The sequence below is a fragment of the Drosophila guanche genome, unplaced genomic scaffold (assembly GCF_900245975.1).
Source record: "Drosophila guanche unplaced genomic scaffold, DGUA_6, whole genome shotgun sequence".
NCBI lineage: Eukaryota > Metazoa > Arthropoda > Insecta > Diptera > Drosophilidae > Drosophila > Drosophila guanche.
In genome coordinates, this window is record NW_022995746.1 from 102245 (window position 1) to 126955 (window position 24711).

At 39.9% G+C, this 24711-nt stretch overlaps 1 protein-coding gene across 1 annotated transcript in view; it reads left to right on the forward strand.

Annotated features, from left to right (window-relative positions):
* The first annotated feature begins 8873 nt into the window (after positions 1 to 8873).
* Positions 8874 to 24711, forward strand: part of LOC117581678 (CUGBP Elav-like family member 2) — a 95802-nt gene continuing 79964 nt past the window's right edge. Inside the window, exon 1 of the mRNA XM_034269051.1 lies at positions 8874 to 9622. Coding sequence (XP_034124942.1) covers positions 8889 to 9622 — 734 coding nt within the window. The 5' untranslated portion in view covers positions 8874 to 8888. The remainder of the gene's footprint in view (positions 9623 to 24711) is intronic.

Consider the following 24711-nt stretch of genomic DNA (forward strand, 5'->3'; position numbering starts at 1 on the left):
ACCACAAGATAGTAGAACAGCAAGAAGGAGAAGCAGAGGCGCAGGGACAATTCAGTTAAATTTCGAAAGGTATAAATCGGAAATAAATACAAGATCTAATGGAGAAATTTAATTCGGACTTATAATTAAAATAAAATTGTATGTTACCTTTCAGAATTCATTGCTATCAAATCACGAACTTGTTTCATGTTTTTTTTTTTTAAGGAAAGTCGCTAAAACCCGTAATTAATAATATTAAATTTCTCTATCATTTATTCAAAATCCCAGTGTTCAGGAAGCCAAACAATTCTGTCGTAAACTGCTGCTGCCACCAAGTAGATATCAATTCGCTTTTTGATTGCTGCGGTTCATTCCTTAAAGCAAATCTCTATACATTTTCAATATGAAATTCGTTTTTGGAAGACACCCAAAAGTGCTCCCCACATTGTTGTTCCTTTCGCCGACTTTCGTTGGTTACAACAGCATGAATTAAATTTATGGCAAACGATGTGGCTGCTGCAGCCCTGCTTCTTGAGCTGCTGCTGACCTGCTTCTTAAGCGGCTGCTTGGATGCTGCTTTGGCTACTGCCACTGCTCCTAGCTTGGTATATGTCTTAAAGTAAAATATTGACAGTTTGCTGTCAGGGCCACAAAAAAGTTTTCAATTCCCATTTTCTGATCGTTTTTTATACCCGGTACTTGAAGAGTAAATAGGGTATATTGTATTTGTGGGGAATAACGGTTGTATGTAACGCACAGAAGGAAGCGTTTCCGACCTCATAAAGTATATATATTCTTCAGCATCAATAGCCGAGTCGATAGAGCCATTTCTGTCTGTCCGTCTGTCCGTCTTGTTTGTCGGCTAGTTCTCAGAGACTATAAAACCTCCCAAATCTAAAATTTTGAAGATAAAAGAAAACTAAAAACGCCATTCCGGAGAAAATGGCCAAATCTATCAGATCACCAAATTGGGATCCGATTGGATCATTATTATAGCCACAATGGAGAAATTAATTTCCAGTCGCTGAACCCACCCCCTCAGCTTTTCTTGCTCTTTTTAAATTCTCTCATTCACACTCTGCTTCTGCTTCACTCGGCTCCTGCCTCTGCCCTCCCCCTGCCGATGCCTCTTCCGACTTTTAACCCACCCCGTCCCGCAGCTTATATTTGTTTTTTTTTTGTGCGGCCGCTGCCTCTGCCGCGAGTCTGCAGTGTTAGGGTCTAGGGAAGGGCGCCGAGCTAAAGGAGCGTGTTGGTGTGAGAAGTGTTGTAGATGTAGATGACAGATGAAGAAAAAATGTAAAATTTGACAAATAACCGCTAAGGTGCAGATGTAGTACTGAATGCCGGGTATAAAAGTTGTGACGAGTAAAAAGCGTCTCACACGTCCCTTCTCGTTTTTGTCTGCGGATGTGAAGTCTTTGGGAGTGGAAAAGAGAAGCAACAAGCGGCAGAAGAAAGTAATTGCTTTCTCCCACTCATCGTGACTTTGGGGTTTGTTGCTGCAGCTTGCTTCGGTTCCTTTCAGCTTTATAACTCCTTTAGGCAGGCTACAGTTTTGTGCCACATTTTATGTAAAGATTTAAGTCTCTTCTACAAGCTTAAAGTAAATGCATTTAAGTGAACTTTTTGGGCTAGTTTTTTGTGTATTTTTCGTGATAGTTTTTGGGACCAATTTTTTGTGTGTCTTTACTACCCGTTTAAATTGCATTTTCGATCCCAATTTTTTGGGTCGTGTTTAATTTATTTATGAACCAACTACAGATAAATCAATACGGGTACACACATATTTCTCTGAGCCATCCTTTTGGGCATCCATCCTGCCCAATTCCCGCCTTATTAGATAGTTGATTCATTTACATTAGTCTGTATATAACCCCCAGAATATTGAATCATTTTAGCCCCAAGTTTGCATTGTTTATTACATTTTCAGATGACAATTTATGCAGCTGGGTATAGAGCTGCGCTGGGACATTGGGTTTCTGTCTCCTCTGGATCATAACATTTTGTGAGGTGACTAAATATTTGTGTGCATGATGCAAACGCCCGCTCCATTTGATTTATTGCTGGCCTAAAAAAATATTTTCTCCATAATCATGGCCAAAATGTTGCACACGAAATTTGCAAATAATAATTGAATGAATCTGTCATATTCATGAGGTTTGGTAAACGTTTCAAAATGTTAGGGAAATTGTTCAAAGAAGTTCTATTTAATTAGGATTTTGGTTCATTTCTGGGCTCTTCTCTGAAGTCCTTTTATCAACGGGAACTGCTATCGGATTTGATACTCCTCATTGTGACATTTCTCTAACGTACATAAAGTTGCCATGCAAATTTTCTTCTGTCCTTACTGTCAAAAGGTATATTTCTGGCTGGCTTTTCTCTCTTGGTTCAAAAATCTCATTATTCATTTTATGATGTATCAATGTATCAGTTTCAGCTGCATTCTCCTGTAGTTGGCTTGGCGTTAAAAGCTTTTGCTGTTTGCCGCTTATCTACATTTGTCCCCACTTGCATTTCCTGGTCGTTTATGGTCGTTGGATTCTGGACTCTGTTTCCTGGTCTCTAAATTCTAGTTTTTGGATTCTGGTGTCTAACTTCTGGTCTTTGGATTCTATTCTATTAATTCTTGTCTGGACGTTGGACGTTGATATGCAATGACTGCACCATAAAGTGGCCCATGCGACACCAAGCCAAAGCCTGTTACGCGCGGAACCCAGCAGAACGCAGCCCTCCACCCGCCCAACCGACCGAGGGGCGCTGCCGCATGACGCGCGGCGCGATTAACCGAACCGGTCGCATGCAGGAAAGATAGATGTTAGGCTAATATTGGAGGAAAATTAGAGCTAAACATATCCAGACTAGAGCTACTATAGCTAAGCAAGCAAAAATTACCAAAATCACAAACAAGAAAAAACTAAAATGAAACTAACTACGGGAGAGGTAGGCTAGTATAAGAGATTTAAGAAGAGGAAGAGAGTTAGTTGAGGATTTAATGTGGTAGAGGGAATTATAATCCCAGCATTAAACCCTAAAGGGTTCATGTGAGGCATAATTCGATCTACATAGTGGAAGAAACAAAGGAATAAAGTTTCTAGTGGGTCTAATGGGAATCGTAAAGTTTATGCGGCTCAGCAAGTCAGGGCTGTCTACATCCCCCTTGATCAAGTTGTGCATAAAAATTACACAAAGCATTTTTCTACGACTAACTAAGGATGGAAGATTTATTAAAAGAAGTCTACTACGGTAGGATGGCAGTCTCACAGTTGCATCCCAGTTGAGGCCCCGTAGGGGTTTATTATTTTTCAAAAAGACATGACTAAGTTATGCCAGGACTACATACAACATGACTCCCGTGGTATGTGTACTCGGCATAAGATTTTAGCCTCGAACAAGCGAGATATAGAGAGTCTTCGTTATATAGGGGTCCTCAAATTCCTTTGACCACCTCTTTATAAACCCAAGCACACCCATGGCTTTATTTACCATGGTGGAAATGTGTTCAGAAAACTTTAACTTGGGGTCTAGTTTAACACCTAGATCATCAACCAATGTAATTCTCTCAAGATAACTACCGCAGAGGGTGTAAGGAGCCAGGAGGGGCTGGAGCGATAAAAAGTCATTACATTGCACTTCGAGGCATTAAGTTGTATGTATAAACGTGTCGTGGTACTGACTTTCGATAACTCTAGTCTAACGTTCGCTCTCACTTTACTTTACAGGAATATGACCTGTGTCTCAAATTGTAGTAGGCGTATGTATTCATGAGCTCTTAAACAATTATGTCTTCCGTCCAGATTAATAAAGAGTGTGAAAAGTAAGGGGCCTAAATGGCTACCCTGTGGTACTCCGGAAGTAACCATAACAAGCAAAGATAAGGAGTTTTTGAAAAGGACCCTTTGAGACCTAGAACACAGGTAGCTAGAAATCCATCTCAACAGATTGGGCGGAAACCCTAGAAGGTCGAGCTTTTGTGCAAGAAGAGAATGGTTTACAGAATCGAATGCCTTACTGAAGTCAGTGTAAATAACATCCGTCTGCAAGTTACCTTGGAAGCCTTTAATTACAAAGGAGGTGAACTCTAAAAGATTAGTGGTTGTTGATCGTCGCCGTATAAATCCGTGCTGTGCTGGAGATATAAGTGATTTGCAGAGATGCTTCAAGTGCGGAGTTACAAGTTTCTCGAACATTTTAGGAATAGCGGATAACTTAGATATACCTCTATAGTTTTTAGCGTCAGACTTGCTACCTTTCTTATGGAGAGGAATTATAAAGGATTCTTTCCAGATGGGGGGAAAGCTAAAAGAATGGATAGATAGAGTGAATAGTTTAAGCAAAGGTCCGCAGAGAGACTCGGCACAGTACCTCAGTACACAGCCGGGAAGTCCGTCAAAATGGCCCGGTGAAAATACCGGCTTAACTAATTTAAGTTCATTAAGTAAGGAGCCTTCATTAAAGAAAGGACAGAAAATGCCATTCGACCTTGGTAAACTATATGGATACATATGACCTGGGTAGCTTTGCTGGGAATAGGTTGTTTGAAAAAATGTTGCAAAAAGATCGGCGATTGCCTGATCATTGTTTGCCGACATATTCAAAAATGATAGCGAGGATGGATGTGCGGACGTTCTACGCTTACTGTTTACAAAGCTGTACAACTGTTTAGGGTCCTGTAAAAAACGTATCCTGCATCGAAGGAGGTAGTTCCTATAGCATTGAGCATTAAGAACAGTGAAATTTGACCGAGCTATTAAGTAATTAGAAAGAGAAGAGGGAGAACCAACTTTTTGAGATTTTTTAAATAGTCTTGATTTTAGATTTTTTAGACTGGATAACTCTTTGGTGAACCGAGGCGGTTTCGCAGATCTAGTCGGACATGAAAGTGGGACACACGTGTCAAAAATTGTTTAAAGTACATTGTAAAAAATGTCTGCGCCTTCAATGACGTCCACTGCACAAGTACAGAGCGGACCAATCAAAATTTCGAATTAAGTTATTGAGCTTCGTAAACTCGGCTTTACGAAAGCAGCGGACGCGCTCAGATAGCCTACCCGCACGATCCGATACAGTAGGTCAAATATCTATCGACACTTCGAAAGTAGGATGATAGCAGTCTTCAGGTATAGTGAGCGGGAGTGCTCGTGTTAACAACGCTGCGGTCGGATCCGAGACAAAGCACAGGTCAAGCAATCGACCCAAGGAGTTTTTTACATGGTTGACTTGAGACAGAAGACCGAAGACCAAACAGTACCTGGCAGGTTGAAATCCCCATGAACTATTAAATGGTCTTTATCTGATAGCGAAGAAGAAACAGTTTTTAAGGCAGACAAGTGCTGCTCGTATATTAGTACATCCGAAGACGGTGGAATATACGAGCAAGTGACATAAATAGACTGGCCGGGAAGAATCAGTCTAACAGAGAGGAATACCAGGTCTTGTGAGACCTGGACTATGAAAAGTTCCGACGTAAAGTTAGAGTTTACTGCAATCAGAACCCCTCCTCCACGTCGAGACGAACGATCATTTCAATAAGTTGTGTACCGATCTGCCAAAACTTCGGAACTAAGAATGTCCGGCTTTAACCAGGTTTCGGTAAACACAATAACATGGGATGACAATGTGAAACTATCCATAAAAAGAGTGCTCAGCTTACTACGTAAGCCGAGAGCTTACTGGCTTCTGGTCTCTGTCTCCTGGAATCTGGCTCTATTTCTTGCCTCTGCATCCTAGTTACTGACTCTTTTTCTTCTCCCTGGATTTTGTGGCACAGCTAACATACTCATTTTTCTATTGACAGCTTTTCCACTCTTTTATAAATTCATTTTATTAGTTTTTTTTTTAGTTTTTTTTAGCACAGAGTGGGGTTGGGGCTATGGCGCGTTCTTTGAATTGTTTTTTAAGGAATTAAAAAGCTGTAGAAATTCATGGAAAAACTTAAGGCAAAAGCTAATTTCGGTTTTTAAAGAATTTAATAGTTGGCTTCAGGCAAGGAGCGAAATTTACAATCAATTCAAAATGAATTGGGAATGGAAAGTTATACTTTGATTTATACGATGAGTATTACAATTAATTCAATTAAATCAGTATGATTTTAAATTCGTTTAATTTAATGCCATGCCAGTAAAATGCCTTTAATAATTCTATTGGGTAATTAAAGCTACAGCAAAATAAATATAGAAACAATAATTCCATAACAAATTAAACAGTCAATGCTCAAAAGCCAACAAGGAAAAAAATATTTTAATTTAAAATTTTAACTTTAATTTAATCAAAGCAAAGATCTGCCTTTTTCTTGCACTCAAAAGATATTTTCAGGTACATGTTCTTTCCATTTTTGCTAATTACGCGCAGCAAAAGCAAAGATTTCTTTCTATATTTTCTTCTGTTGCTGTTGCAAACATCCTGGAAAGTATGTAACAAGCAGTCATCCACATATGCACCCATCTCAAACACCTTTTTGAGACGCAGACTACTTTGATAGCTCGCAGACTCTGTGTGTGTGCAATAATATAATGCCATGTAATAAGGAAGTAACATTTACAAAAGCCAAATGCTTGCAACATCCCATCCAACACCAACATTGCATAGGTTGTGCTCTGGGGGGAGGATTTCTGGCTGTGGGGGAGTATGTTTACGGGAAAGCGGTCGACGCGTGTAAATTGCAAAGAGTAAAATCTTGTAAAAGGCAAATTCATTTCAAATGCTGCAAAAAGCGAAGAAGAAAAAGAGCGTGGAGAAAGAGAAGGAAGAGTAGGCACTAAGGTAGTGGAACTGTAATGGAGGTGGCATGGGCAGAACTGCTTTAAGTTGCAAGGCACACAAATAAACACAGAAATGGGAATGAATGGTGCAAAATCTACAGAGCCCAACAGAGATATACATACATATACCTACCAGGACTTATATACATATACACTTATACATATTTATCTGTACCTGTATCTGCTTGTATGCGTAAAATGCACACAGCGTTGAATTCAAAGTTGACTTCCATAGTATGCATGCAACAAACATCAAGAATGGGGTAGAGAAAACCCAACCCAATTCCCTACACAAACGCCGCATGGCTAGACAATGGGGTTTTACATTTCTATTACCACACGCAACACACCACACCCGCTCTACCCCCCACAATCGTCGCTGCCAAAGGCATAGATACTAAGCAAACTTTGTAGTTTTTTGTTAGTTTTGTTTTGTGCACAAAATGTTTGTTGTAAGCTTTGCCAAATTTGATTGAAGATATTTTGCAGGTGTTGAGCGCAAAAGTAGGATATGGTTTACCAGTGGTTTGAGTTAGAAAGAGAAGTGGTTAAGGATAGATATGTACAATACTGAGCACTGATGGAGAAATCAGAACATAGAGTGTGGGAAGTAGCTTTCCAGGATGTGATGTGTGGTCGACTGCTGTCTGCTACTGGCTCCTGGCTGGACTCTCTCCAGAGTGCCAGGGTTTACCTGCTGTGCTGGACAGGTCCTCTCCAGGGCTAGCCACAAAGTATTGCAATCTACATTCATTGCAAAATCCACAAATGAACTTGAGTGAGAGATGAGAGTGCGTACACGCTCTTCTGAGTTGTCAGAGATAACTCTTCAAATTGGGTTTGTCCAGAGCTTGTAAGTGCTTAGATTGGTTTTAATTTGAGGCAGAATCTTTGGGTACAGTTTTAATGAATTTTTGTAGATTTGTTATACGCGGTACTCGAAGAGCAAATAGGGTATATTGTATTTGTGTGAATAATGGTTGTATGTAACGCACAGAAGGAATCGTTTCCGACTCCATAAAGTATATTGATTCTTGAGCATCAATAGCTGAGTCGATAGAGCCATGTCTGTCTATCCGTCTGTCCATCTTGTTTGTCGGCTAGTTCTCAAATAGTCCCTTCTCGTTTCATGTTTTATACAGCAAAGTGCAAGAGCTGTGCACAATATTGAACCTAACATTTCTGGCTTGACAATGCATTAAAATATTGCGCTTAAATTGTTAAATTTAATATAATTTTCCCCAAAAAATGTATTCAATATATTAAATTTTCCAATTGAATTTTGTCCCCCCAATTATTTTGACCACATAGCAGGGACTCTACCGAGTGAGGGCCAGCAAACACGGGACACAATGAGAGCAGCAAGCACTCGAGTTCCACCTAGCTGCCGCTCGTACCCCGAAAGTCACATTGGCTTGCCGGCTAGCCCTTTTCTAGCTCAAGTGTTTGCATTTTACAACCACATACGCACTCGTGAAAGTCGGGTCAGGCAGCGAGACACACAAACAGGTGTACATATGTACATGCACGTGTACCCTGCACAGACACTCCACGAAGCACTTGCATAGCACAGAGAGTGAATGAACATGAGTGTGAGAGTCCTGTGAGTATGCCCTGAACTGTTTTATTTGTGTGTTGCTGTACATAGTACAGAGCTTAAGTGAAATGTAGCTGACCTAAACTACAAAATAAAGACAAAGAATATTTAAGAGATAAATTATAAAACCCCCGTTTACCTGTCCTTAAGAACAAATGAGAAGCATGCTTGTCAAGGTCGAATCACTCACATCACTCACGTTTTTTTTCTGCTACCTTAACTAATAAATATTCATTAAAATATACTAATCCAATGCAATTTGCCTCCCAACTTCTCCCTCAGGCAAGTTCTAAGCAATAAATACCAAAAAACAAAACAAAAAAACAGAACCTGAAAGCAGAGTGATAAAAGAGAATTTTTGAACCCGTCACCGGCATACAGCAGAGCTGCAAGCAGTTTGTATATGCAGAAACAACAACCATAAGGAACGATAGCGAGAGCAATAGCGAGAGTTGGAGCGAGAGCTGGAGCGAGAGTAAAAGCGAGAACGCGAGCTGGAGCGAGAGCTAGACAGCGAGAACGAAAGCGAATCCTAAAGGTTGCTTTAAATCATGCTAAGTTCTTTGGATGCACTGGCGGGTAAAATAGCCACAGCCACGCCTGGAACTGGAGCCGTGACCGCGCCCAGTGCTGCTGCTGTTGGGAATATCAGCAAACCCGCACAGAGCCTACACCATCATCATCATCACCTAGACTACGATTACTCGGCGGTGGAGATTGAACCGCCAGCCGAACAGCTGGCCAACTCGCCGCGCAACGAGCGAGAGCGACTGCAACAGGCGCAGCAAGCTTACGAGCAGCAGGCACAGGCCGAGCTGGAGTTTGGCCTCGCCGAGGTCACGAGTTGCCACAAGCTGACACAATTGAAGAGCTCAGCGAGTGTGCATAATCCTCAGCAACAGCAACAGAATAACCATCATCCACAGCAACAGCAGCATGCTGGCGGCGGCAGGACAATGGCACAGAATCGTCATCCGCATCATCATCATTTGAATCATCATGCGGCGTACCATCATCCGTATCAGCGGCATCGCCCGAACTCTCCGCAACAAACGCCATATCAGCAGCAGTTGTCACAGCTGGTGGCACTACAGGATCATCATGAGTTGCTGCAATCGCAGCAGGAGCTGTTCCACAAACAGCTGGCCAATATGCAGGAGTATCAGCGTGAGCGAGAGCGCGAAAGAGAGCGAGAACGTGATAGGGAACACAGGGAAAGGAACAATTTCATCGTTAACAGCGATTATGATTCCCAGCACGAGTTCAAAATTTGCCTGAGGGATAGGTGAGTGCGCAGACCCACACACGGACTCTCACACAATAAACAGATTCTCACACCAAAAATTCGTACACATTAATAAATTTTAAAACAATATTGCATTGCATTTATGTTTTGGGCCAACTGTACCAAAAAAAACTGTGTTTTTAACAAAAATTTGTACTGTTTACCACATTGTTTTCATATGTGTTTCATTTTTAATTTTCTTAACACATTTGTTTAGTTCATCAACTTTCCGCGTCATCGCATGTTTGCATGCACAAAAATGATGGCTAAAAATAGAAATTTAAATCATTAGCTAAATTAAACCAGTAGCCGTATAATTTAGGAAATGCAAGCCACATTATAAATAAATTACTCAATGGAGTATAACTGGTAAAATGCATTTACCATTTCGAGTGGTTTTAAAGCATCCAAAGTTAAGTAAAAATAAATAATGATAGCTTTAACAGGGTAGAACAATTTAATTTACTTTTGGCACACTTCAATACCTTCTCGCTCAATCGCTCTGTTGTCATGTTATTGTGCTAGCTTCAGTGTGAACACACGTCAAGAAATCATCAAAAATCATCCTAGAGAACACGCACCTTGGAAACGCCTCGAAGGCGAAGCATGCAACCTCACCAAAAACTCAAAAAAGCCAACGAATAAACCAAAATAATAAACATTTGTACTTTTTGGGCAAACGAAAATGTTTCGTGACAAATTGCTGCTGGGTAAATTGTGCTCAAACCGAGAGCCAGTCAAAAGGAAAAGCTAAGTAAGAGCAAGTGGGAAAACCCATATGCTTGACACGAACACTCTCAGACACTGACACTGACACCCACTCTAAAACACACACGATTACGACAGGCAGCTTTATTATACATATGCTGCTTAGGTCTTAACTAATTTAATGTGTAATATCATTTGACATATTGTTTCATGTTGCTCTGTCTCTTGATTTGTGGCCATGAGAAGGATTTCTTGGGCCCAACTTCTGACTCCTTCACACATGCAAATAGTTTGGCGACTACAGGAGGCGCCATTTCTGGTAGCTATGGCACACCAACTCCTACCTACTCTTCTGCTCTTGCTATTAACATTTGCCTGAAGTTATTTGTGTGCCACATGAAAACTAAGCAAAGTTTAAGCAAGCTGGAGATGGAAAACTTTTAAAGGATTTAGCTTACAGAGTATTTTTCTTGAAAATATGGAAGCAGAGAGAATTATTATCCCTATAATATTACCAAAATTCATATTGATCATTTAATTTTGTTTGGCCATCATAATCAAAACAATTTTTATTGAACACCTGGCTTTCGAGCACAATGAGCCACTCGATTTGCAGTGCATACTTTTAGAAGTTAAAGAAAAATTCTAAGTAAACTTAGAAGTACTTTAAAATGGAAAAAATGTTTCTTGATCTCTCACGACCCACCCACTCACGTTCTCATCTCTACCCACCCACCCACGTTAACACATTTAAAAATCGATAAAATCCCCAAGAAAGGAAAACATTGCATACATTTTTCAAAACACACTGTGTATGACATTTTATGTTTATTGTTTTGGCAATTTACGCAGCTGTTGTTGCTATTTTTGGGAGCCCAGCCCCATTTTGTAGTCGACATTTTATGGATATTTTAAAAAGCTTTGACATTTGCGTGTTGTGCCTCAAATTGCGGGAAGCCAAATACCAAATCGTTCATTGACTTTAAAGCGCGTGTTGCAATGCAATTAGCTTCAGCAGGGATACCAAAATGATGTTCAATTTGCATGCGGGGCCAAAATGTGGCAATTAGTGTGCCTCAAGGGGGTGGAGTACCCGTGGCTTGCAACTGATGAGGCACAGATATATAATATAAATCGTCATCCAGGGGTGCTGCGCATATAATAATTACGTAAGTCCCCAAACCCCTCACCAAGAGGCGAACTTATCTGGTGAAAGTGAAATGCAAAAATTACTCGGGGCTTTTCTAATACGCGACAAAGTAAACAGTTAACAGGAAAAATAAAACAAAACCGCTCCCACGTTAAACAAATAGAAATAGAAAACAAAACTCTGGGTGGGGGTTTTTTCATTTATGAAAGTGTCCCTGAGTGGGGCACCGGTGTGGACGGACTGAGACGAGCTTCGGACACATAAGCAAATATCCCTGCATGTTTAAGCAGGGTTGTGGAGTTTTTATCTGGCTGTGAATTGTATGTAAAGTGACAATGGAAGGCGTGAGCAAAAAGGAAGCGAATGCATACATGAATGTGGCAGGACCCTGGATGTTTGGTAGAAATAACAAGATGAACGATAGGCATAAAAATATAAGTATGTAGGATATATGTAGGAGTTTATCTATTTATTTTGATTACCAAATCTCTCTAATCGAAACATATAAGCAAGGAATAAAGCAAAACTCTGTCGGTCTCTCTCTTTCTGTGCAGCTTAGCAGTTAAGGGTGGGGTTTCTGGTGGGGCCTGTTTAAGCTCAGGACAACGCTTTCTTTCAATGCTATCTTTTGATATCTTTTCCAGTGAGATTTTACCCGTTATTAGACTCGGGTATCTTGTGTTGAGGTACGTGAGCTTCGATGGAGATGTACATGGAATGTACAGGAATTAATTCTTAAGATCAAAGGAATAATCTTATTCGCTTCGACATCGGTACACTGTAATTTTGCTGCATTGGTTGGGGTATTGGAAACCTTCCTCCTGCAATCTTCGATCAAGCACTGTCACAAGGACACGTGATCTCTGTCTCCTGTTTTGATTTCCTCTTCTAAACACCTTCCCATACTCATCCCACAAATGCAATAGCTGTCCAAGGCTCAGGCACAAATTTTAATCTTTTCTGTGCAGTTTTCTTTCTTTTTTGAAATTCTATGTTCCTCCCAATGGGATATGCAGCAAGAAGCAGAAAGTAATTGAAAAGAATGCAGCGCTGGCCTGTTGGCTGGTTGTGCTTTAGAAAAACAACAACACACCTACACATCAGCTTTGCCTGCACACTCTCTTCTGCTCATCGAGTGTGTATGTGAGTCTATTTATAAGCCAAACCCAGAGTTGCATTTCACTTTACAGCATACTCTGCATTTGTTTCATTTCAATTGTTGCTGCCGCCGCTGGTGCTGCTGCTGCCGCTGGTGCTGCTGCTGCCGCTGCTGCTGCCGCTGCTTCTGCTTCTGCCTTTTGTCTTCTGCCTTTTATATTTTGCTCTTGCTGTTGTTTGCACTTCCTGCTCCAGCCTTCTGCCTAACCGGTGCCGATCCGGTGTGCGCGCTGTTGGCATCCATGTGACCCAGGCAAAAGCTAATTTAGCTGCAGGCTCAGGGCCAGTCAAGGATAACCCACTGAAAGAGCAGCCCACTTCTCGCGACATTTGCTCTTTTTTTCTTTCTATCCTGGCTGTATCCCTTTCTGGTTATCCTTGGTTATGTGGCAATCGAGGGGTGTAAGAGGGTATTTTGAGATGTGTGTGACAGGCAGATGAAGGCAGATAAAAATATGTTGTATATTTTTTAACTGCATCAATATTTGCTAAATTTATTTTCTGCATCATTCAAAATAATGTTAACTGGAAAATTAAACAGCTGGATATTTTTGCCATGTTTTTTATTGGTACCTACATCTCATCCAAGACTGCTTACGATAGCTAAGGATAGCTCAAAAGCTTGCTCAAACGCTTGCACCGCGAAGAATAAATGGAATTCTTCCCACAAGACTTACATTAGAGGGTATCTCCCCAGTCGCATCATTCCACTCACTACATAAACCCCTTATAGCTGTGTTTTGTTCTTGTGAAATCGAAATCAGACTGCCAGAAAAACCAGCACCATATGCATTCATCTCTCTGTGTCTACTCTCTCTCTCTCTCTCTCTCTCTCTCTCTCTCTCTCTCTCTCTATATATATATATATATATATATATGTATGTACCCACTACGAGTATAATTAAGAACACACCAGAGCTGGTGTGGAAAGTCGCCAGTGGTTGTGTCCCTGTTCCTTGTTTGCCATTTGCATAGTTGGAACTCTCAGCCGGGTTCTAAGCAAACTGCATCTGTATAAGCCATAGCCATACCCATGTGTGTCCTACTCCTACTCAAACATACATATATACAAATTTTTGTCTGCATACCTTTATTGTTTTATGGAAATTATATTAGAAAGAAAAAATATATATGGTAAATTTTTGGGGTGGGAACGAGCGAGCGGCATCTGTTCTCTGATTGTTGCTCGCCCGTTTTTGGTCGAAAATTTGTTATTTAAATAAAAATTGAAAGTTGCATTTAAATTACACGCATGAGCTATGTTTTCAATCCCCCCACCCGTTGGCTGCGTTTCCGAGGGTAAAGCTGGAAGATTCCATGAAAATATTTGCGCATACATCAAATTGTTTAATTGCTATCTGGGAATATATTCGTTGAAGATTGTGCATTTGGGCAGAGGGAAATCTCAATGTATTAAATTTCACGTTTGCACTCCTTTTATATAAGTAAAATATTTGGGAATATTTTAAATTGATTTGGGCGCAATAACCTGCAATAAATAATACACAAAAAATATATGTATGTAAATATATATGCGAAAATATTTGTAAATTACGAGCGAGCGAATATAACTATGTATTTGTTTGCAGCTTTATGCAATTAAACAATGAAAATTAAGTAAAAGTTTTTGAAATTCATGTTGAATGTTTTAGCCGATTTCTGTTATATATATTTTTTTAATTTGTATGCGGTACTAGATGATTATTTTTGTATAATATATTTGTGAAGAGTTACTTGGTAGAACTGTTAATAATTGGGAATTACCATATCAAGATTAATCGCAGTTGCCTTTTGGCTTCTTGAACTCCTGGCTGTCTGTTATTTATATTTATTTATTATTTATATTATTTATACTTTTATTCTACTTCTACTACCATTACTGGTTATTTTAATTTCACTACATACACTCTATTAATGGAAATAAAGCCAAAAATGTCAATTTTAAATGAACAAAGTAGATGAAAAATTGAGTCAAGCGGAAGACTGTTGCACTAAAATAGTTCAATTATTTTTCCGGTTTTGTTTTAGAATTTTTTATGCCATGGCAGACAATTGCCTGAATCACTCAAAAAATGTCGTTAAATATTCGTGTTTGGTAATAATCAAATTCAGTGAATACAAAGGAATTTTGTATATGTAAATGTTGAATTTATTTTATAACTACTTTATACACATGTTATTTTCTAAAAAAGAAGAGAAAATGAATTTGTAAAATGTTTTTAATTACTTTTTCATGTAATAAAAATATTTTGAATGTGTTAAAACTTATCAAAAAATTAACCTATTAAAATGTTAATTTATTGACTTAAAATAACAACTATTAATGTTTGTGCCAAAAATGTTATGCAGTTCCATAAATCATTCACTTGTTCACTTATTATTCAGTTAAAGCCATTATTCGCCTACAACTAATTGCCTCTCAAATGATGCCACTAAATTATGTAACACAAAATGCCTAAAATATGATTTACAAAATTTACAAAATGTGTGCTAGAACTTTGTTTACTAAAGTAAGTTCAGCAAGTGTTTGGGGGTCAAAAAATTACATTTCCAATTTTAATGAGGGGCTATCGAATAAACAAATAACACAGCTTCAAAACAAATTTGTTAAGCATAAACTGGAAAGTGAATGGGGGCTGGAAAATAACCAGGCGGTGCTTCGACCGCTTTTATTTTCGCTCTGCTCTTTGGGGGTTTGGAATTGGGTTGGTGTTGTTGCACGGAGTATTCAAGTGCGGTTTGTTCCCCCTGGAAAATAACTCAGCTCGTTAACTGCACAAATAACATGTCAGCACTTTTCCTTTTCTCTCGGGTTGCCTGCCGCAAAATTGCGGAGTCCCCCCGGTTCGGTTTACTTTTGGTCTAGCCATCATTACTCAAGAGTCCTTAAAGTCAGGGCAAATACAAAATAATACAAAAACGAGAAGGGACGTGTGAGACGCTTCTTACGCGTCACAACTTTTATACCCGGCACTCAGTACAACATCTACACCTTAGCGGTTATTTGTCAAATTTTACATTTTTTCTTCATCTGTCATCTGCATCAACAATACTACTCACACCAACACGCTCCTTTAGCTCGCCGCCCTTCCCTAGACCCACACACTGCAGACTCGCGGCAGAGGCAGAGGCAGCGCCTCTCTAAGTTTCGTGACGGGGTGGATTAAAAGTCGGAAGAGTCATCGGCAGGGGCAGGGCAGAGTCAGGGGCCGAGTGAAGCAGAAGCAGAGTGTGAATGAGAGAATGTAAAAAGAACAACAAAACCTGGCTATACGTGGCTATAATAATGATCCAATCGGATCTGATAGATATGGCCATTCCCTACGGAATGGCGTTTTTAGTTTTCTCTTATCTTCAAAACTGTAGGTTTGGGAGGTTAATTTTTGAAATACACTGGTTTCAGTGTGAGCATATAGCAGTCTGGATGCAAAATTTGGTGGCTTTAGCTCTTATAGTCTCTGAGAACTAGCCGACAAACAAGACGGACGGATGGACAGACGGACGGACAGACGGACAGACAGACATGGCTCTATCGACTCGTCTATTGATGCTGATCAAGAATATATATACTTTATGGGGTCGGAAACGTTTCCTTCTGTGCGTTATATACAACCGTTATTCCCCACAAATACAATATACCCTATTTACTCTTCGAGTACCGGATATAAAAAAGAGAAAGGGTAGCTAGCGCACACGGCACATGGCTCTCTGAAGTGGTTAAGTCAAATAAAACAGAGTTCAGTTTGTGTTTGGTTGCTCGCCCTCTTGCTCTTTCCCACTCTTTCTGTTTTTTTAATGCCTGACCAAATGTATTAATCACACACACACACTCCAAAGAACCTCCGTCTGAAAAGTTGTTTCCTTTGGGACAGCAAATTTGTACATACATTTGTACATATGTATATCCGATGAACACTCAAAATCAATAACTAAACTGGGAACCCGCACACTGGGAGAGTGTAAAAAATTACAGAATGAAAAGCTTCCAATGTTGATTTTAGCTTTTTTTTATATCATTTTGTGGTGTTCCTCTGCTGGTCAGCAAAAAAACAAAAATTAACGCTTGGGGCATGCCAAATAAAATAAAATATAAAGCAATAAAAAAAGGTCAGTTGGTTGGTTGTGAGCGAAAAAAAAATAGAAAGAAATGAAAAGTGAAAGCATCGGCAGTTGTCGGTTTGTAGGAAGCATAAATAAAATTGGCCGTTTAGCAAGCCATATTTTTCCCCATCCTTTAAAAATACCCTTTAATCCATTTCCGTATCCTTGTAGAATATGTGGTTATTGCTGCAAATGTAAATTGTCACTTTTAAATTTTAATAAGTATACATAACTTAAGTGCTCTTACATTTCCTTTATGAAAATGGAGAATCATATTTCTGAAAATTGTTTTCAAAATGTTCCTTCTAAAATTCCCAAATGGAAAAGAGAGTATTTAATTTGTCGCCTTGCCATGCTACACAACCAACCCAAGCTCTCTTTTCATGTGTTATTTTCTTTCTTCCTTTCCTTATGCTATTTCTATCGCATGCAAGCGCCTCGAAAATTGTGGTTAGTTTTTGGTTCCCTTTCCTCCTGCTCTCCCACTAACAAACAATTTTTTGGTTCTTGCTCTCTGCTATGTTCTGGCTGCCTCTCGCTCTCTTTTTGCGTGAGTGTCGGCATGTTGTTTGTGTAACTGTGTTTGCGGTCTTCGAATGCGCTTCTCAATGGCAAAACAAAAGCTGGAAAGCTGTGCTCTCGCTCTCTCGTACACTACTTCTCTTTCCTACTTCCACTTTTTAAATCAAATGCTGTTAGACCGGCACAAGCTGTGTCCAGTCTGCAGTCTGTGGGGCTAGGTTATTTCTCTTCTTCGTCTGCTTCGTCAGCTGTTAAGTTTTAGGACTTTGAAACTTTCCTTAGTGCTCTGAAATCAATCAAATATATTATTAGGGGAACCTGTGTGGTTACTCTATTGAGCAAAAGCAACATTTAAGAGCTGGTAAAAAGTGACGCTGAAAAGGGTACGGTACTTCTACTTCTGCGTGTGCTGCTGCTTCTCCTCTGCTGCTGACTCTCAGCTCCTCTTTCTCGTCTGCGTATTTTTCTGCGTGCTGATGTTTCATTGATTTTGGTGTGAAAATGAACTTTGCTCTGTGACTCCGCACCTTCCTCCGCTTAGCTTCTCTCTCTTAATCCACTGCTGCTGGTAGTTTCTTACACTTTGTAAGCATTATTTGTTTTCGCTTTTATTTATGTAGCGGTTCGGTTTTTTCTTTAGTATGCAATTTACGGAGGAATACCTTTGTTTGAAGATGGGTAAACTTAAGGGGTGAAAAATATTTGGTTGAAATTTTTATAGAATAACTTGTATAACCACAAAATGCGAACACGGCAAATATATTATATCTGCATTAAAAAAAATATTTAAAAATGGTTGCATAACCACTGGAAATATCTCACACTCTTCACCACACTTAATCCCATCTTCATCCAATGTCAAACAAAGCTCAACAATATTTATGCCCCACTCTGTGGTGATGCCATACCTCTCCCTAAGACCCTTGCCATATTCCAGCCCCTCTTTCATTTCCGCAAAAACATTTTCATAAATTAAAACGGCGCGTCAGCGCCAATGCACAAGTTGCCAAACACATAACGCGCGTAAACCGTAACCCGTACAGCCTCAACACACCACTACTCGTACCCCACAACGAGCTGCAGACAACTCGATGTTTTTCTTGTTGGCAAAGGCACCATCACCAGAGGCCAGGATCAGAAACGTACGAAAACAATAAAAACAGAAGCGCAAACAATTGCTATCCTCGGTACTCCAAAGTCGGATAGAGGGTACGGGTACGAGACTCTCGTGGCTGTTGTTGTTCGTTATTACCTTGGAGATTAATTAATTGCGGGGCACAAATATGGTACAAGTTCCAGCTGTGTGTACCTCCATGATCCTTCAAGGCAAAGCCGCCGCTACAACAGTCAGTCATTTTCGGCAACCAACTCTTATCCCCTCGCTCCCTCTGCATTTATGAACACAGGACTCCGACAAAAAATAAAGGAACATCCATGGTAATTTTTCGGGCTTGAACCCCTTGTGTTTATGGCTTTTCTTTCATAAAGTGGAAAATTGCAGACAGCATTGTTTGTTATTTATTGCCATTTTGATATGAAAACCTTTTTTTTCAGAATTTTGGTGTGTTGGTGCTCTGCTTTCGTGCCTCTAGTTGGAGCCTTTATTAGGACAGGGCCCTTAGGCCTGTCATAAAAATCTATTTATTTGACTACGGGCTTAGGGTCTGGCCTTTGTTCCATTTTTCATCAATATCAATGGGCTGATGGTGATAAGTTATCGAAGTAATTGGCAGGGACTGTGGAGTGGGTGGAATTTTGGAATTAATGATGGTAAAGCGGTGTGCCCTTAGAGGTGAAGCATAAATTTAATTAGAAGTGTTTTGACTGCTTTTTAATTTATTCGAATATTTTTATAATTTTTCTAAGAACTGTTACCCTGTTAATAGATCGACTTTGAGTTTTCCTAAGCTCTTAATCCCCAAATTACTTGTCCCAACTGATTACCTAGCCACCGTTATCCGCTATTTTTTCAGCACGGGTAACTTAATCAAGCAGTGCCGAGAAATGGCACTGAGACTGCTTTGAGCCCCAACAGTTTACCTTGTCAACCCACTTTAGCGTTGAAATCAATTTGACAAAAGCCACATAAATTTAAATAAATTGCGGCTACACATAAATCTAGGCATTGAGAGCCCTCTCTATTGCTTCTGCTGAGTTAAGGAAAAGGTAGTGGAAGTGGAGGAAAAAGGAGTCATTTTCCAGGGGCAATGGGACAATGGGTTTGAACACTGGAAAAAGGACAAAACAAGCTGTGGGGTTGGGCCTGCGAGCGAGGCCAGCGAGAGCCTTATAAACCAAAATACAAATAAACTTTACCGGACGACGTCGACGACGACTCAACTAACAAAACAAACAAAGTAGAGTCGGAAAAAGAGGATAGACGGATAAACTAAAAAGGGAAAGCGGAATATAGCCAGGAAGGATCGAGCAACGGCGGGACTATTAAAACGAAGGGAGAGACCTAGGTTTAGACCCACCAAAATATAAACAACAAATATGATTTCAGCTGAGAAAAATCAAAATGAAGCATAAACAAACGCAAAGCCAAAACCTAGTGGAGCCAATAATAGAATACAAAAAAAAGAAGCCGGAGAAGAAGGCAGAAGGAAGGAAAGCGGAAAGCGTATAACGTAAAGACTATTTCCAGACCATAGACAACAGTGAGAACAGGAGTAGGACCACGAACCCAGACTTATGTGAAGCAGTGGAGTTCAGGAAAGTGTATAAATGAAAAGAAATCGAAACAAATTTTGACGAACATGATAGAAGGGGCCAGAAACTGTGAACTGCAGAGGGTAGGGTATGATATGGAACAAAAGCGATAAGCACGAAAGGGCGGGCACCAGGATACACACACAGAAACACCAAAATCGAAGACAGAACTAGGTCCAGCACCAGCATAAATAAATTCTAACCATGGGCTTGAACACAGTGGGATTCAATGGGGATAATAACAGCAACGTTAGATAGTTTATTAATGAATGGGTAAACGTCAACGGAAACCAAAATAGCAACAGAGTAGACATGTATGTAGATAGATTCCTGTGTTTGAAGCCTTTATATTTTATATTTTTAATTTAATATATTTTAATATCATATGTCATTTGAGTCTCATATGAAAGATTCCTTTGGTAGCCAACATACGAACAGATAGTAGATCGATTCAAAAAAAATAGATAACTAGATTTAATTAACATTCTAAATATTTTTACATTATGCATCCACCCAATTTCAGTTGAATTTATTGTTTTTCTTGGTGCTTAGCGAGCATTCCCAGAACCTTTCAAAATATTTTCAATATTTTCTCCAACGATAATAGTCCCACTGTACCCACAATAAGTCCCAGGGCATGGCTTCAGCAGTTGATTCAACCCCTTGGGGAATGCTTTGGATTGGCCAGTCACGAAAGCTGCGTCCTGGCAACGTCCTGACTGGTCTGGTGTCCGGTCTCCGGCCTGGGCCAGGGCTAACAGGCAAAAAGGCTTTTCATAATATTTTTAGACATTTGACTTTTGATTGAGCGCATTACACGCGATGCCGATGGGCAGACAGAGAGGTGTGGAAGTGGAGGGGAAGGAGCTAAAGTCCCGGCTTACATTACAACTGAGGCATTTTATTTGGCCCCGCATTTCCCTGGTTTGTCAGCTCCCTCTCTCTCTCTTTCTCTCTCTGCGCTTTCGCCATAAAATTAGATTGTTCTGGCTTATGCAAAAAGATTTGGGTGCCTGGATGGCTGTCTAGCAGTTGCCTGCGTACATTGGGACAGTACTTTATTGAAAATCTAAGTCAAATATCTAAACGACGGTGTTTTATTACCTGCCACTACCCTGCTCTTTCCTCTAGTGATTTAACATGTTTAGGTGAATGTTTTACCAAGTCGGGAGAGAAAGCGGGTGTAAGAGTGTTAGCGAGCCTGTTGGAGCTTAGTCGTCTGAAGTGCCTCTTGTGGCTTGCATTCAGGTATGGGTTTGACTTTTTGTTTTAGAGTAGAGAACTGTGCTCCTAAATCCTCTCAATAAAAGGAGATTTTAGGTTTGGTTCTAGCTAAATATTTTATGGCCTTGTAAGTAGATCTGATGCTTTGAATTTGGTCGAGAAATTATTTAAGTAAAGCCAACGAAAGCATATTTTGAATTGGATTAGAGATTATTTTGCGCTGCCATATTTACGGAGGATTGCATTTAAAATGTTTTTATGGATTTCGAAGAATATTAAGACGAAAGCAAAGGCTTTTGGGCGCAGAAAGTGGGCCAGCACTTGGAGTTTATGTAATTGTATATTTAAAAATTGACTGTCGGATATTTTGGAGTATTTTTATACTGATTAATCTTTAGTCTTAGTTCTTAAGAGTTTCATTTTTCTGTGTATCATATTGGTAAATTTTGTTTGTATTGAAGGATCCTTAATTCTAAATGTTATGATAAATAAACCTTACAAAATGATAGCAAAGCCCCAACTCTTGCCATTTATTTTGAGTGCTGAATAGACCAACAAAGCATCTTAAATTGTTGACCCCGTTGCCACACCACTCCTGTACTTACCTTTCACCCTCAGAATTTTCCAAACAAAATCAAGCAGCATTTTAGCCATTTTATTTTCAGTCTTAATAAGCCTCTTAAGAAGTTGGCCCAACTCCACTCCATTCCCCATTCGTCAGTCGTCAAGCAGCAAATGACGAACAAATCCTAAGAAAGCCGCCAGCCAGTCAGCAATGAAAAGTAAAAGTGACAGACGCGCGTTAATTTTCAACTTTTCTTTGCAGTCAGCAACCCACACACAAAAAAAGGGGGCCGACCCCTCACAATTTTCCCTTTTTGGTTTCGGTGTTTTTATACCCGGTACTCGAAGAGTAAAAAGGGTATATTGTATTTTTACACAAAGTATGTAACACACAGAAGGAAACGTTTCGGACCCCATAAAGTATATATATTCTTGATCAGCATCAATAGTCGAGTCTATTGAGCCATGTCTGTCTGTCCGTTCGTCTGTCCGTCCATCCGTCCGTTTTGTTAAGCGCCTAGATCTCAGAGACCATAAAAGCTAGAGCCACCAAATTTTGCATCCAGACTTCTGTATGCTCACACTGTTACAAGTGTATTTCAAAAATGAGCCATGCCCCCTTCCGCCCCTTCCACGTGTTGGTGTGAGAAGTGTTGTAGATGTAGATGACAGTTGAAGAAAAAATTTAAAATTTGACAAAACACCGCTAAGGTGCAGATGTAGTACTGAGTGCCGGGTATAAAAGTTGTGACGCCTAAGAAGCGCCTCACACGTCCCTTCTCGTTTTTTATATATTTATTTTATATTACAAACGTCAAATTCGACGTCGCGAAGCAGTGAGTGACTTCCTTCCGCTTAGCTCATTAAACACAGTGAAAAAACGAAACCCTCGAAGCATATCGTGGTGGCTGCTTCCCTATCCTGCCTGCCTCGTTGTCTGCTTTCCCTCCCCACCTGCATCATTGTCTGCCATGCTCAGACATAACTCAGCACTGTGAATGAAATTCTCTCTGTTCGTCAGACTTTGGCAGCTTTCTTTTCGTAAAATTTGCTTTTCTTTTGCTGTCATTTTTGTACCTTGCTTAGGGTATAATGTTTTGCTGGGTACTTTGATAAATCGTAGGATAAAATTACATACAACCGTTATTCCCCGCAAATACAATACAAAAGTCGCAACTTTTATTGAGTGTGTGCAAAATTTTGTGGCTCTAGCTGTTATAGTCTCTGAGATCCAGTCGCTTAACAAGACGGACGGACAGGCAGATTTGCCTATATACATATGTATGTATATACTTTATGGACGCTGAGACTTCAAACTCTTATTTTGCCATAAGCTAATACAGAAAATCCTTTCTTCCAGGGTATCAAAAGACGTTTATTCTTACCCCTCGGCATATTTAATTTGGCGTGTTTATGTCTTTTATCCCCTCACCCTTTTAGCATAATTTTATTTGTTTGCTTAAAACAGAATTAAAAAAGGTTTTCTGCCTTTTTTATATATTTTTTTTTACGAAATGCGCGAAATCTTCGGTGATGGCAGCTTTCCTTTTACGGTGTTGCTTTTATTTGTATACCCGGTACTCAAAGAGTAAATAGGGTATATTGTATTAGTGCGAATAACGGTTGTATGTAACGCACAGAAGGAAACGTTTCCGACCCCATAAAGTATATATATTCTTGATCAGCATCAATAGCCGAGTCGATAGAGCCATGTCTGTCTGTCCGTCTGTCCGTGTGTCCGTCTTGTTTGTCGGCTCGTTCTCAGAGACTATAAAAGCTAGAGCCACCAAATTTTGCATCCAGACTGCTATATGCTCACACTGAAACCAGTGTAGTTCAAAAATGAGCCACGCCCCCGCAAAAGGGCGAAAACCTCCCAAATCTACAGTTTTAAAGATAAAAGAAAACTAAAAACGCCCTTCCGTATGAAATGGCCATATTTATCAGATCACCAAATTGGGATCCGATCGGATCATTATTATAGCCACAATGGAGAAATTAATTTCCAGTGGATAAACCCACCCTGTCCCGTAGCTTTTGTTGCTATTTTTACATTCTCTCATTCACAGTCTGCTTCTGCTTCACTCGGCCCCTGCCTCTGCCCTCCCCCTGACGTTGACTCTTCCGGCTTTTAACCAAGACTCGGTTTTCAACGCTAGATGGCGCCACTTGCGATAAATTTGCTGTGAAACCTATCGGTCATTATTGCACAGAATGTGCAGACCATTGGACCATCAAAGTTGCGTACAAGAAATTTTCATAGATGGCGCCACTTTCGAAAAATTTGCTGTGAAACCTATCGTTCCAAGAATGTACCAATTTTATTGCTGTTTTAAATATCTCATAAATTGGAAAATATTAACTGATCCAATTTGTTTGATGTACATTATTTAGTAGGCTTTTACTACGTGTTCTGTAATGTGAACGATATCTAGTGGTTGGCGATGTCTTCTACATCTAGATTTAGTCCTGAGTGCCGGGTATAAAAGTATATATATAAAAAGCGTCTCACACGTCCCTTCTCGTTTTTTTTTCCTGTGTGGTAATTGTTGACATTACACTTTTGGTTATAATTCGGAATTTTATGTGGCGCATATAGAGCCGCCATATATTGTAGGGCTGGTTGCATATTGGGATGAGTGTTTATTTTGGTCACACTTTTGGCTAAAATATTCATTAAATATTAAAGTAAGTGTTGGGATTCGGCACTGCCCTATCAAAAGGGTATAGAACAAGGCGCTGCTGCTGCGCTGCCGCTCACGTATACGTGTATTACAGTGATTCGTACCAATACCAATATAGTGAAATGTTCCGTTTTGCGTGCGTCTTCACACAAAAACGCAAAAACGGCTCGTTAATTGTATGTGTGACGAGCCCTGATCTACATACATACATACATACATATATAAAAAAACAGTTCGCTATCAACAATTACCTTTCTATACATTTT